Raw genomic sequence first — 16,171 nt, forward strand, 5'->3', positions numbered from 1 at the left:
CCCGGGTCTCCAAGTGAGAAGCACATAGTGGGATTGCAAGTGACCACTCAGGCTAGCAACATGCCCTCCTCAAATGAGAGAGCTGTGAGGAAAGGGGTTCAAGCCCGGGTCTCCAGAGGAACTGTGCATGATAGGAACTGCGGTAGCAGCAAGTGCTACAGGCGGGAAGCGTCCTCCTAGCAGGAGATGGTGGTTATCATAGGATTTGATGTTTCCCACTGTGGAGAGAACCAGGCTCGATGATCAGAGTCAAGTTGGTTTAATACTGCTGAACACTGGCTATTGAACAATGAGCGCTATTTTGTGCATAACAGAAAGTTACAAATAGAATTTTGGGGGAGCTCTGTCACAATTGAACTTCCAATAAGAAAAATATCAGATTTTAATGTGAATGTGAGACCGATGTTATGGGCAGAGTTTAACAAACCCTCTCACCCACTATAAGAATATGAAAGGTTGAGAGGGGTAAGAGAAAGAGAGCTTGTTAGAGAAAGGAGTGCTTGGTTGTGCTGAGTCACTCCCCTGACACCCAAAGCCACACAAAGAGGAAGGTTAGGACAACCCTACATCCCTTGTCTCAGGTGTCAGAAGAGAAGTTTCCTCCAGACCAGCCTTAAAATTGTGTCTTTTTCAGGTGGAACACACAGAGAGCTGATGCTGGAACCCACAGAGGAAGCTATGTGGCCAGAGGTGGAGAATAATGCTGGCTGTGCTGGGCTCAGCCTACAGTGCTTGCGTGTGGCAGGAAATGTTACCCTGGACCCTGACCCTTAGGGTGCATCCTTGGAAGGCCAAAGAATCCCCGCAGCAAGAAGCTGGAGGTAACAATCATATTCTAGGAGCTGCAGGAGGAATTTCAAGTGACCACTCAGGCCAGAAATGCATCCTCCTGAGACGAGAGATCCAGGGGAAAGAGATCTCCCTTAAGGGGTGTCTCCAGATGAACCATGAAACTGCCCCAGAGACAAAGGAGCAGCTTGAAACATCTGGCAGACTCAGAGAGCATGAGGTCATACTGCATAGCGGCTGATCAAACAAGACTTCTCTCTCTCACACTCCCACCAAACCGCCTGCCCCACAGCCTGGAGGTTCAGCAACTAGCCAGCAAAGCTCTAAAGAAGAGGGCCCTGCAAGAGAGAAACAGGGAAGATAATCAGCACCCCCACCTCCATGCATGGTTTATGAAGACAAAACAATGTATTCACATGCCATTTAAAGATCTATCCGAACATTCATAATTTGAAAATTCAAAAATGGAGAAATCACCATATAAAAGGACTGGTGCTGAACAATATGACCTATTAAACCTAGAGTTAAGACTAAATAAACATGTTAAGAAAATGAATACAAATATCAAAAGAGCCTACTTGAAATAGAAGATGTAAGAAATAACACTATGTAAGAAACAATAGGAGAGAACAATCATATGCTAGACCTAAAATTGCAGATTACATAAACAAAGCCTGAGAGTTGGGTAACTGCTGGGAAAAGGGATAAATAGGATCAACCCTTATCATCTAGCATTGTTTCCCAAAGTGTGGTACGTGTACCCCCAGGGGTACAGGAAGTGTTTGGTGGGGGTAGTGTTGCACCGGAGTTTGGTGGGGATATGCACTGCACCGTTCTTAGCTGTGCCTAATTCTACGTTCTCATGAGTATAAGGGGTACTCAGAGTTACGAAAATTATAGAAGGGGTACACATATGTCAAAGTTTGGGAAACGCTGATCTATAGGAAGGAGCCAGTGAGCTTGGTTTTTTGTTTTGTTTTGTTTTGTTTTTTACTTTAAATATTAAAAAACATGGGTTAAATAATTTTTTTAAATTTAGAATTTAATCCTGGTAAAACACAAGGTGGAATAAAGGATTTCCAAAAAAGTACAGATAAAGCCAGAGAAAATTTAGCCTGTTGTGTAAGGCAGCTTTTTAATAAGAAAAGCAAAAAACAAAAGGAAAAAAAAAACACCCTTATATGTCTATTATTACAAAAATATAGCTTATGTTCCTTTTTTTCAAGACAAATATTTTGAAATTAAATATCTAATTATGTGTGTCTTGCAAAAGAAGCATTTAAAATAAAATTATATACAAAGGTTAGAAGTAAAAGGATGATCCAAAGTTATCATGTAAGAAAATGAAAAAGCAAAAGTGACCATATCAATTTCAAAGAAAGGTAAATCCAAGGCAAGAAGCACTAAAAAAAAAAAAAAAACAAAAAAAAAACAGAGTGGACAGTTGACACGATAATTTATACAAGACAAGGCTTCTGATAAGCATCATTATACTTAATATTATGCTGGCCAACTCAGTGGAGAAGAGACCAGAAATAACAGGAATAATTACTGAAAAAGGAAAGATAAAATTATCATGATTAGTAAAAGATATAATTATGGTTTGTAAAAGCCCAAAGAATTGAAACGTTCTTAGAATAATTGAATCCAAGAATAAAAGCCAGAGAGAAGAAAATTATACCAAAAAAAGTCATTTTCCTATTTTTCATCAGTAACCAATTAGAAGATATAATAGAGGGGGGAACCCATTCCCAATAAGTTAAAAAAAAAAAAAAAAAAACCTGCCTAGGACTAGATTTACTAAGTGTGGTCAACATGCATGAAGAAAACTCAAAACTTTAAAGAAACATATCAAAGAACATTTGCCTAGATGAAGTAAGACACCTCACTTCTGGGTGAAAAGACTAAATATATTTAATAGTAAATGTTCTAATGTCCCAATTCTTCCCCAAATAACTTATAGTTTTAATTGAATCCTGATAATATTGTAATTCATAGGGGATTAATTTTAAGCCAACATAAATGATTTCATTATTTATCTGGAATTAAGGATAGTTAAGAATGAATAAGAAAATTTTGTAAAGGAGTGATGAGGAAGAACCTGCCTGTAAAATATTAAAGTGTATTATTAACCCATTATATTTAGAATAACTCAGAATTGACAAAGCAATAAATAGGCTAATCTAGGAACAAAAGAGCTAGCTTTGAAATAGTATATTTCTGTATAACAAAAGAATCATTGAAAATCAAGGTTAACAGGTTAATTATCAACAATAGCTTTGACAATTTTGGCTACTTGGAAAACACAATTTCTGTGTTTCAAAATATAATAAAAATTTGTTGTAGGTGGATTAGAGAGGCAACCATAAACAAGAAAACCTTTAAATTTTTAGAAAGGCAACCATAAACAAGAAAACCTTTAAATTTTTAGAAAAAAAGTTTATTGGTAAAATAATTTGATAAGGATAGATTTATACAAGCATAAAAATATAAAATTTTAAATAGAGCATAAGTTTTACTCCATAAAACAAAACTAACTTTGGTGTACATGTCTAACTTTGGTGTACAAGTGTGTATATGTTTGTGAGTGTATGTGTGTATCTGAAAGTGGTAGAAATATAGCTAGTTTTATTTCTTCCTCTTTGCTTTCCGTGTTTTGTTTTGTTTTTTAAATGCTCTTTGCAGTGAGCATATTAATTTTATATTCATAAGAGAATCTGTTGTATGACATGCCAAATTGTCTATGAATTAGGTTAACTCTAAATAAACTAAGAAGATGCTTTAAACGGGTCAACTCCCAATAAAACTGATCTGAAAATGTAAATAAAGCTCTAACTCAGTATAGAAAGAAAAAAAGAAGAGAAGAAAAATCAACCAAGTAAAAAAAAGGATCTACTTTTTTTTTTTTTTTTTTTTAATGGAGCTAAGAAAGCATTAAAAGTAAAGAAGTTTCACATCAAAACAAGCAGAAGACATCTACTAGTAGTTAGGAGACCTAGAGTTTAGTCTTGGCTCTGCCATAAAAGAGCTGTGTATGTTTGGGCAAGGTATACAATTCCTCTGGCCACAACTATACAATAAGATGGATTAAACCAGTGACTTTAAACCTGGCTGATGACCAGGTTCTTTTAGTGGGTGGTTTTTTAACTGGCTTTTGTGTGGTGCTTACTATGTGCCAGGCTTCTTTATAAGTATTACATCATTTAATTCTCTTGATTATTCTAAAAAGTAGGTATTATTACCCCCATTTTAAGATTAAAGAAATAAAGCATAAAGTTTAAAGTTACACAGCTAGTTAAGTAGACATTTGAAACAAGACCATCTGTGTCCAGCATCATGATCTTAACTATTAAATGTTAGACTCAAATCTATCTCAAAGTTTTTTCCAAATCTTTATTCTAAAATTTTCTGATCATATTTTATCATGTCTTATCAATTCCTGAGGAATAATAATGTTCAATGTTTGGATCACAGGAGAAAGCCTAGTGAGAAACCATACTGTGAGCCATGAAGGTCTTTCACAAATGCAATAGTGGATTATTGGATATCAGCAAAAATCCAAACTGTTTCATATGCTACACAGTCTCCTCAACTACCCAAATCAATAAATTATAGAATACATGAATCATTATAGTAGCATGTTAAATATTTCAGATAAGTTGATTCCACTTTATGTCATCATTTCAATGTGAAGAGAGTAAGAAGAGGAAAGGACATGAGAGCTTAAAAGAAATTGTAAGATGGAGGAGGCTATTGAGGCCTGTATCCTTCATGATCCAGTCCTCCACCTCAAAATCCAAAGGAGTTAAAGGATGTAATCTGCTACACCCATAACATAGGGGCTGAGGTTCCCTCCCTCTCAGTTTTTGTGGCCTCACAGAGTGGGTAGACCCTGATTTTCCCTAACAGCTGAAACGTGATTCTAATAAAGAAGGGGGAAGTGAGGCATCAAAGAGGTGTTACGAAAGGTCAAAAGACTAGCTGAAGAATATGGAAGGAGGGCAAGGGGAAGAAGAGAAGCATGAAACTGACCCCAGTCCAGAGAAAACCGCTAAGCTGCTTAGCTGGTACACTGTTACTGGCTCTAGAGGCTTGGTGCACAAGATTTATGCATCGGGTGGGGTGGGGGAGGCCTCAGCCCAGCCTGTGACCTCTCACAGTCCAAGAGCCCTCAGGGGATTGACTAACAGCAGGGAGTGGGCCTAAGCTGGCAGTTAGACATCCTTAGCAAATGCTTTGAAGGTGGGAGAGGCTCCCACCACTGCTGCTGTGCTCCCCAGCTGTGAGTCCAGCTTCTGGCTGAGCAGCACTCCCCCTGTGGGAGTGCACTGACCATGAGGGGGCAGCTCCTGCATTGAGCATCTGCCCCCTGGTGGTCAGTGTGCATCATAGCAACCAGTCATTCCACCATTCGGTCTATTTGCATATTAGCCTTTTATTATATGGGATTATATCTAAAAACCTCTGTATCAAGCACTTACTAACAGAATAAACAAGCCTACAGTTCTAACAAATCACTTAACAGTTCCATCCACAATGCCCAGTACCTCTCTCTGACATGGGAACCAACATTTCACCTCCATGGAACTGGCCCTCTTTTTGTGGATCAGCTGGGGACACAGACACATAACCCAAACTCTACCTTGTATATGATCTTACTCCTGCTATCTGTGAGGTCCAGTCGGATGGAGATATAATCAATGTTGGGAGAAGGAGGATCCTTATGTTGATATCGAAGCCCCATCAGCAGGAACTCCTCACAGCTCACCGTCAGACTTCCTATTCTCTTCAGTCCCAGGGCACAGCTTCCCCCTGGACATCTGAGTTCTGTTCCCAGCTCTGGAATGCATAGCACTGAATTAATTAAGATAGTCATTTGAACAACGCGATTGTAAAATTTAAAAGCCAATCCTCCCTCCTGTGGATATTTATTCCCTTTCATTGCCCCTAAGAGTACTCATGTGTACCCTCCAATCATTCGCTGAGTGGGTTGTTATTATTCTTAAAGCCTGTAATTTCCTTTACTAAAAAGAATAGTTGACCAGTTGTTGCATGAGATCCTTGTCCACCAGAAGTTACACTGAGGGAAAAAAATAATAAAATGCATTTTCTGGTGCTTGAACATCTATGACAAATAAGCCAGGGGCTCACTGTAAGCCTTCCCAAGCCCAGCCACAGTCTTCCTTTACATCAGCCACTTCCATGGATCCATCATGCAATCTTTTTCTATCAGGCTGATCTACACATTTACATTCTCTCCCATCGTGCTTGTCACATACTGGAGTCCCTGCATACCTTTCCAGGTCCACTTACTCTTTTAGTGAATTTCCCCTTAAGCATTCTTTGACCAACTGAACCAACCTACTCCCTTCCACTGAAAACCATAATCACCTCTATAACAGTCTTCCTGTCATTTTTTCTGAGTGGCCTTCTATATATTTCTCAAAAGTACAAAATGGATATTCTACTTCTTTACCAGAAGATTGAATGCAATGGCATGCATAACATGTCTTTATCTGTAAACTGCTGTCCAGTCTCAAGGTGTTACTATGACTATGATTACCCCTTATATTTCTTGGTCTTCCCATAATGCCTAGAACACTATTAGTCATATAGGAATTGTTCAAAATATCTTGATTAAATGAATAACAGGAGAAAATGATCTATTAACTCTTCCTAATTTAAACCATTGGCTGATGCCCACCAGCTATACCTAAAACCTGCTCATAATCTAATAATACTTAATGAATACACCAACTACTCTTAATACCAAGGCCATCGCTGCTGTGAATAACAGCTGACATTTTTTGAGCACTTTCTATGACCCATACTGTGTGAAGTACTGTGTGCTCATTTACTCCGTCCTTATACAATCCTATGGAACAGCTATTGTCCTTGCCCATTACATAGAGGCTTGTACAGGTTAAATACAATCACACAGGAAATAAATAGCAGAGGCAATTTTCAAGCTCAGATCTCTTTGACTCCAAAGTCCCTACTCTTCACCACTACCCTACATTGTTTCAACCAGCTACAAATTAGACTAAGCAAAACACTCTCGTAGTGGAAGATGACCATTTACAGATATTTTTATCAGTGTTAGTAACCCTCAGATAATTATCAAAACATTTCGTACGAGACTTAGGGAAAAAACTGTGTGGCTGATCTCCACGAGGTTCTTCTGGCCCAGGCTCCACCATAACCACCTGGCCATGGGCCGGCAGCCAAGTGCCCGCAGGGTCCAGCCTGACTGTACACTCCAAGGTAGGAGTCCTCTCATAATCAAAGCTAAGCAGGTTCTTATCAATGGCTCGGGACAGGCCGTAGAATTCAGACACCTCCAGGACATTGTTACTCATACGGATGATGTTACAGTCTGGTTCCAGGAGATAGACACGCAGGATAAAGGTTTCTGTGAAAGTGTGTGTCTCAGTAAATCTGTGGGGAGAACAAAGCAAAGGCAAAATTTATTGGTGCTTGGGTACCTTTTTTTTCCATCCCCAAAATCCCTTTTGATTCTATTTTTTATAAATAATTTTTATGTTTCAATTACAGTTGCCATACATTATATTAGTTTCAGGTATACAACAGAGTGAATAGACATTCATGTAAGTTATGAAGTGGTCACCTCGATAAATCTATTGCCCACCTGACACCATACACAGTTATTACAATATTATTGACTATATTCCCTATGCTGTTCTTTACACTGCTGTGATTATTCTGTAACTACCAGTTTGTACTTCTTAATCTCTTCACCTATTTCACCCATCTCCCCAATCCCCTTCCATCTGGCAACCATCAAAATGTTCTCTGTATCTATGAGTGTTTCTGCTCTGCTTATTCATTTACTTTGGGGTTGTTTTTTTTTTAGATTCCACATATGAGTAAAATCACATGGTATTTGTCTTCCTCCATCTGACTTATTTCACTCAGCACAATACTCTCTAGGTCCTTCCACGTTGTTGAAGATGGCAAGATTTCATTCTTTTTTATGGCTGAGTGATATTATCTAATACATTTAAAAAAACAGATGGTAAATTTCTTATAACTAAGCAGCTGCTCATCAAAAGGAATAATTTTACTGAATTTTTGGACATATATTCATCCAAATTCTCATTAAGAATTTATAATTTACTAGTATAATTTCCATTTCCTATTATAAGGGGATAGTTGTATCCAGAGATACCTATACAAGAACCCTAACGGGGAACAGGACAGGGCTAATCATTTGCCACAGAAAAGCCCCAAGAAGGATGATACAAATAAAGAAGACTGGACATTGGCTACAATTCTTGCCTCACCCATCCTGGCTTCCAGTTTGTACTGATTGCTTTCTTGTTTGGAATCTAGTAACTCCTGCATGGTAATACCTATCCACAGAAAAAGAAGTGCCCAGAATAACTACCTAGCAAAGAATGTGCAATGATCCTGTGATGCTTACCTGTAAAGTCTAAGCTTTACTGTGTCTTCATCAAGAATTGGGCACCCGTTGTGAATATACTTTACTTCATTGGGAAGGAAATGGCAGTCAAAGACCTAGTTCACATGAAGAAATGGATAAATATCTATGAGAAAATTTGTACAAGAGTTAATTTTTCCAGCAGTGACTAGAGTACTACTTGGAGAAATTATGGTTTGTTAACATCTTGTTTGGTGTGTGTGTGTGTGTGTGTGTGTGTGTTTTAATCACCACCACCTTTACCCACCCCCATGCCCACTCATCATTCTATAAATAATTACCTTTTTACAGTCTACAGTGAATTTGAAATATGGTTTCATAAATCAAAATGTTATTTATCCACACTTCTCAGAAGTTCATAGTTCACAGCAGTTGGGTAAGAGAGGTCTATCATGTTCATGAAAAGGCATGCATTACCAAACCCATAAATACACTGGATGAGTTCTGTATATATTTTTTTATTCTCCTTTCATTCATTCCTTTTCCAAATAGCTTTTTTATATTAAAAAAAAAAAAAAAAAAACAAAGGTACTAATTATGGACACTAATGTGGTTCATCAGAGCCAAACCTGACCCACAGTTGTTTCTCATCTACTTTAGAGAGACCACTTTTATTTTTTATGTAATAACAGAAATGGTTGCTAAGACAAATAGCAACCTAAAGGCAATTACTTCTATTCAAATAAAATTATAATTAACTGGATCACCTCATTCAGAACTGAGAATTCTAATTTTTAAAAGTTGTCTTTTCTCTTCCACCTATCCCATGACCCTCATTCTGCCCACTCTGACTTGGTAGAGTTCTAGAAACACAGCAGGTCCTTGGATAAAGTTGTTTCCTTCAACGTCATTTTGTTATAACACTGATGAGATGCAGTAAGACCTTAACTCTTGTTTGTATCAATTAGCCTATGGTAAAACTGGTTTTGTTACACGTCGTTTAGCATAAAGTATCCGAACTTATTGATGATGTTAAGTGAGGACTTACTGTTCCCTTGAGGTATTCACACATCATCACTGTTGAGTTCATGATGTTTAGCCTGTACCTCGTTATAGCTTTGAACATTTACAGACAACATACTCTGAGAAGACTTTACCACTAATACAAATGATCTTTTCCCACAGACATCATTGGTTCCTCTTTCTAATTTACAACAAAGAAGGAATAAAGGAAAGACCTTTCCCATATCATTGACAAATAGTCAGGGTAATAAAGAGACAATCTGTTTTGTTAAAAGAAACATCTGTTTTATGTTTCGTAATATGTTTTCCTTTTATAAAAGGCGACAACCATAATTGTCCATAAATTTACTAACTAAAACAAAAAAGAGCTAAATCCTTTTCTAATTACTGTCTAGCTTTGTTTTTTTCCACTTCAACTGCTTTTCAATTACAATTTATAATTAAATTGTCACACATTCCTAACTCATTACTCACTTTAATGACAGTAAACTGGTTCAAACTAGAAATGTTTTCTTACTGCTGTATTTCTTACACAAAAGAGCAAGCTCAGCACCAAACCTGGGTGTTTTTCTACCCAGGAAATTTTTTGATTTGGGACAGGTGTGAGAAGGACTGTGTGTAAGGAAGTCTTGCCCTAAAACATAAAAATAAAAAAAAATAAAAAATTAAATTAAAAAAAAAAACACTACCATTGACCTTATCTATTATAATTGACTATATCAGGAGGGTTGTCTAAACAGAAGATAGTGATGTTTACCAATTGAAATCCCTTTCCAAATATCCAATAGGAAAATGAACCTGTTGGTCCTAGGACAAACTTCAGTAATGAAATGAAAACACTAATTGAACAGATGTTAAACAAAACATTTCCTGTGCAAATCAAATAAAACTGTTCATTACCCAGCAGGGTGTTGTTAATACAGTCATCTTGCTAGAAATGGGTTCACATAAGCCTTGCTTTCAACATCCTACTAAGATCTATTAAAGAATAATGTGTAGGCTGTGTGTGGTGTGTGTGTGTGTGTGTGTGTGTACTTGGCTTTGCTTCATTTCAAAAACCCCATAAGAAATAAATCCCTGGAGCAAGCTAAATCAATCTGGATTAAAAACAAGCGCACTTTTCAAAAAAGTATACTTTACTTGGCAATCTTGTTTTTTGTTAAAATTATCATAATAAAAATAGGAAGATGGCCTGGCAGTTTGAGAAACAAAGCTTTTCGGATATCTAGATTTCTTTAAGATACAAAATTCTACTATTTGACCCAAAAAAGGTGATGAAACTTCACATTTTAATGAATTCCCTTCCCATAGGAAACATTTTAGAAGGTGCAAATCACACATCTACTTTATATGATATAAATCTATTCGAGATGTCAAATTTACCTCCGGAAATACGCTGAACATTTAGGACTTGTTTGTTGTTTTGATTTGTTGTTGTTCATCCTTGTGACCAAATGGCTTCTTTTTTTAAAAAAAAAAATCTAATTTTAGATCCCTTTTTGCTCTCCAGTGCCTCACAGTCAGCCAAATGGTGAGGACCACAAAAAAAAAAAAAAAAAAAAAAAAAAAATGGTGATGCCGAGGCCAGTTCGGCTCAGTGGATAGAGCGTCGGCCTGTGGACTGAAGGGTCCCGGGTTCAATTTTGGTCAAGGGCATGTGCCTTGGTTGCAGGCACATCCCCAGCGGGGGATGTGCAGGAGGCTGCTGATTGATGATTCTCTCTCATCAATGTTTCTAGCTCTCTATCCCTCTCTTCCTCTCTGCAAAATATCAATAAAATATATATATATATTTTTTAAATGGTGAGGACCACTAAAACATCATTGAAAATATCCAAGAGACAATTCCATTGCTCTCAGAAAAAGTGCTATATATATTTAGAAGTGATAGGCTCTTTGGGATGGGAAGAAGATACCCCTCATAGGCTGACTGAAGTAACAGCACCTCCTTCCCAAAGTGTTTTGTAAGGAGAGAGAATCTGGTGAAGAACAAGGCTTTTGTTTTGCTCAATGGGGGATGCATGCTTGGGAAGGAGCTAGACCAAAGGTTGCCCCAGCATGCTACTAGGAGGACTTTTTCTTCTCTTCTTCCCCCACAAAATATTCATTCTCACTTCGAAATAAATGTTGGACATTTCTTAAATAGATTGATTGAAAGGGGTACCAAATTATTAGTTCATCAGTCTTTATAAAGCACCTACACATATCCATCTGGGGACCCCAGTCCCCAAGATTAGGATCCTATCTTACTGCTCCCAAAACTCCAAGGGTTTTTTTATTTGTTTGTTTGTTTTTTATGACCCCTGTCCCTGTTGTTGGGTCTCCATTGCTTATAGCAGAGCTTATTTATGTCACCTGCCCATCTGGGGCTCTCCTTTCTCCTTGAGTGATAGGTGTCAATCAAACACATTTTCAGACTGCAGGTGTATTGAGAAAAAGTGAGGAGATACTACAATTATGAAACCCTTATGGACCTGGGGCCATTACTGTATACTAGCATTTTTTAGATGCCCACCTGAAGCTCTTTGACTGACAAAAGCAAAGCTCGTGGGAAACTGGAGGGAAATATTTGTTTACTATCACATCAGGAATACCCCCAACATGAGAGCCTTACACAGAATTCTGAAGTGCTTCAGAATTGGACCATAACTTTGTGTCATAAATAGAATATCTAGAGATATCAGTTTGAGCTACCATCTACTCAAGTCTCTATAGTCCACCTCCATAACTTCCATTATCACTTTTGAACATCTTTATGGAAGGAATATGTTCTTTACTCAAATGAAGAATAAAATTAATGTTCACAGTTCAGCAAGTGGAAATGATAAGATTTTTCCAGAAGCAGCAGCCAATGTTGAATATTCTCGAAATTGTTTACATTGGGAGGATAATTAAACCACAGTAGAAACAAGTAATAAAACCGGAAGCAATATTTCTATTGTGTATGCAAGTAAACTCCAAGTTTCAGCAAATACAATATATGATCATATAGATTTTTTTAAATCCAATGAATTAGAAGTTAATTATTCACCCTAGAAAAGGATAGGGCATAAAATTCCCTGAAATGACAAGATCTCTTGAGTTTTGAGTAAAAGGAAAAAAAAATTATGCTGACATTTTTTAAGAACATTGAGTATTTATCTTCACCTCTTTCCCACATCTCTTCCATTACTGAAAGGAATATTCAAGTGATGTTAACAAAGGAAAATGTCTTCCCGTTTTACTTTGCAATTCTGTGGTCACAGGTGTGTCCTAAAAATGCCTTGAAATCCTGATATCTCATCCAAAGGTGTCTTGACAAGCAATGGGTGAGATCATGTGGGGCAGGAATAACTCATAAAGACTGACTGTGTCTCACCATACCAGAGTCTGCCTACTCCAACTCTTGGAGGGCTGTCTCTGTTTTGTGTTCTCCCCCCCCACACACACACACACACTCTCGCACACTCCCATTCACACACACTACTGAAGAGAAAATCTGGGGCATGACTTACCTGTGGAGTGAGCTTCCCAACCCTCTGGGTTATTGGCTCATTCATCATGACTTCCACTTTGCAAGCATCTTTCTCTTTGGGGATGGCAAACTCCAGGTCATCTCCCGACAGGAAGGCAGAGCTGCCCTTCATCACCCTGACCCCACGGTTCACGCTAATGAAGGTGGGGCTGGCCCAGCCCAGGAGCAGCAGCAGCAGCAGGGCTGGCAGCCCACCCCAGCTCACGGAGCTCATGCCGATGGGGCCAGCTCGCTTCTGTCCACCGGTGAAATCCCTTCAACAAAGGAGGGCTTCTGTGCTTCTTCCGGGGATGTCAGCTCATAGTCCAAGGGGCAAGGCAAGGGGTCCCAACAATGTGCCCCAAGTTCTTAACATGCTTCTCTCATTGCAAACTCAGACAAGGGGGCCTTTCAGACAACCCCAACGCTTTTAATAAAACTCGCTGATCACTCCTGACAACGCTGGCAAGATTAATGTGCTTTTCTAATCCTGCAAATGGGGACAGGGATTGGAGGAAAGGAAGAGAGAGACCAAGAGGTTTGTATGACTGTTCAAAAGATCCCTACCAACAAAGCAATCTTTCAACCAGCCTATCATTTTAGTTAAATTAAAAACAAATAAACTGCCTTGACCTCCAGGTCCATCTGAAAGGCAACGCAGTCATTTCATTACACTGCCAGTTACTCCTGCTTCCGGACTCAACCTGCCCCAGCTGAGGTGTCAGCTGTGTGGTCCAACAGGAGCCAGCCAGCCAGCTGCCCAAGTGTTTCAGAGAGAGAGTTGTTGAACTCTTTGCTTCTTCTTTCTCGTTTGACAAATCAAAAACTAACGTGTGGAAGAGGGCTCATAGCATTATTTGTACACTGTTTGAAAACATGATTAAATCTCAAAAATAAACTATATCCTTAAATTTGGGGTAAGATTAGGTGAACTGAGGGTCGTTTATTAGGCCCATAGACAAGCTTTACACTTAAATGATTGCAATAAATTTCTGTGCATAATCAATGGATATTAAAATACATTTTGATAAAAAGAAAATGCCTCTATTATTCACATCTAATACATTAAAGAAAGACTCACTATTTGAACCCTTTCACTTTTGAGGTACTGCATGGCATATGTTATCTGATACTTGAGGGGTATAAGCTTTAAAGCAGCCTGGTTTTGATGGTGTCAATCCCCAAATAAAACCATTCACACACTCCCACTGACCACATTGCCCACACGCAGGCTGGATAAATTACAGTGGCTTATTCAGGCAAGAATGTAAATTTGGGTGTTGAACTTTCACAGCAAAATCAAATCTTGTTTTCATTCACACTTGGCATCTCAGAGAGAAGAGAGGCAGCAGGGTAGGTAGGTGTCTCACAAAACTGAGAGATAAGCGTGAAATTTGCATAATGAGACTTAAACAAATTAAGTCAACATGTAAAGGATTCAAGGACTCTACACTCCTGTGCATTCCTCTTATCTCATTCTTCTCTCACTTCTTCATAGACTGCCCAATTTTTTAATATTGAGGAACTTATAGCCCAGTCCTTGGACCTGTTTTTTGTCTATCCTCCCCACGTAGGGATCTCATTCGTTGGCTTTAAGTACCACTTATATGCTAATAAACCCCAAATTTATCTCTCTGACCTCCTCTCTGAAGTCTAGATTTGTACATAAAACTGTCTATTTGACATTTTTGTGTGGGTGTGCAACAGGCAACTCATATTTTATGTAGTCAAATTTGTGCTCTCTCAGTTAATATCAACTCCATCTTTTCAGTTTTTCTCCTCTTTATCTCTCACTTTAATCCAAATAGACAAAAAAAGAAAAAAAAAAAAAAAAAAAAAAAGAAAGAAAAGAAAAGAAATCATTTGTTCACTGTGATGGACAAACCTTAGTGTAACCTCCAATAATTCCAGCCTCCTAGTATCCAGAACTTCTCTCCCCTTGAGTGGCAACAGAACAAATGACCTTTCCAACCAACAGAATAAGGCAAAGGTGATGGGGTGTCATTCCCATGATTACGTTACATCACATGTGACTCTCCTGGCAGACAGCAGCTAGAAGCACTCCTGCTGAACTTGAAGAAGCAAGCCCCCATAAGTTCTATTGTCACAAGGAAATGAATCCTGCCAGCAACCCCAATGAGCTCAGGAGAAGATCCTTCCTAAATCAAGTCTCCAGATGAGAGATTGCAGCAACGTGATTGCAGCCTGATGCTGACCTGAAGTAGATACCCAGATAAGCTAAGACTGGACTCCAAACCAGTGAAAACACTGAGATACTAATAAACTTGTGTTATCTTAAGCCACTGCATTTGTAGTCATGAGATGGTTTACACAGAAATGAAAACTGAACACGCTCTTTCTTCAAAATATACCCATCAAAACTACTCCTTACTACTTCTGTTATCACCCTGGTCCAAACTACCACCAACCAACTCTGAGGACTATAATAACATCATATTTGATCTCCCTGCTTGTCCTCTTGCCTCCCCTATGGGCATTTCTCAACTTGGTAGCTGAGGTTCCCATTCAATGCTAATTATATAATCACTTCTCTGCCCCATCTTCCAGTTGCTTCTCATCTTAAGAGTAAAAGCTGAAGCTTTTATACTGAGCCTTAAAGCACCATGTATTCTTTCTCCCCACTTACCTCTCTTATCACATCTCCTGTGTGTCTTCCCTCTGCTCTACCACACCAGCATCTTTTCTTTTCTTTTTTAATATATTTTATTGATTTTCCACAGAGAGGAAGACAGAAGGAGAGCCAGAAACATCGATGAGAGAGAATCATCGATCAGCTGCCTCCTGCACACCCTCCACTGGGGATGTGCCCACAACCAAGGTACATGCCCTTGACTGGAATTGAACTTGGGGCCCTTCAGTCCATAGGCCGATGCTCTATCCACTGAACCAAACCAGCTCTGGCAGCATCTTTTCTTTTCCTCAAACAAATCAAGAAAAACTTTCCTTTTCCCACCTTTCTCCCAAACCTTCTGACTCGCTGTTTCTGGTGGCACATTCTTCCCTCAAATACTTTCCTTTCCAACTCACCGCTTTCAAGTTTTCCATCAAATGACACCTTTGCAGGTGACCACACCTAGACAGCCCATGAAAATTATGGCATTTTCATCCCCAGCATTGTTTTAAAACTTAGGCCTTAGAACCATCTAACATAATATAGTTGCTTATTTATATTGTTCATGGCCATCTGCTTCATGAAGGTGATGATTTCTACCTTTGTATTCAGGGATTTATCTTTAGAATTCCCTACGTCAGTGGTTGGCAAACTGCAGCTATGCGAGCCACATGCGGCTCTTTGGCCCCTTGAGTGTGGCTCTTCCACAAGATACCACGTGCAGGCGCACACGTACAGTGTGATTGAAACTTCGTGACCTGTGTGCAGAAGTCAGTTTTTGGCTCTCAAAAGAAATTTCAATCATTGTACTGTTGATATTTGGCTCTGTTGA

The 16,171-nt window shown here is 38.6% G+C and overlaps 1 protein-coding gene across 4 annotated transcripts in view; it reads right to left on the reverse strand.

Moving 5' to 3' along the window:
- Positions 1 to 16,171, reverse strand: part of FREM1 (FRAS1 related extracellular matrix 1) — a 143,217-nt gene that overhangs the window by 108,684 nt on the left and 18,362 nt on the right. For 3 of the 4 annotated variants that reach the window (XM_045580249.1, XM_045580248.1, XM_045580250.1), the window contains exons 3-6: positions 12,709 to 13,197; positions 8,234 to 8,328; positions 6,926 to 7,227; positions 5,432 to 5,628 (exon numbers count right to left, since the gene is read on the reverse strand). In XM_045580249.1, the coding sequence (XP_045436205.1) occupies positions 5,432 to 5,628; positions 6,926 to 7,227; positions 8,234 to 8,328; positions 12,709 to 12,942 (828 nt within the window). In that variant the 5' untranslated portion in view covers positions 12,943 to 13,197. Of the gene's footprint in view, positions 1 to 5,431; positions 5,629 to 6,925; positions 7,228 to 8,233; positions 8,329 to 12,708; positions 13,198 to 15,354; positions 15,444 to 16,171 lie in introns of those variants that run through there. The other variant, XM_036434094.2, reaches the window with a different exon arrangement.

Source organism: Pipistrellus kuhlii, unplaced genomic scaffold (genome assembly GCF_014108245.1).
Source record: "Pipistrellus kuhlii isolate mPipKuh1 unplaced genomic scaffold, mPipKuh1.p scaffold_m20_p_12, whole genome shotgun sequence".
In the NCBI taxonomy this organism is placed as follows: Eukaryota; Metazoa; Chordata; class Mammalia; order Chiroptera; family Vespertilionidae; genus Pipistrellus; species Pipistrellus kuhlii.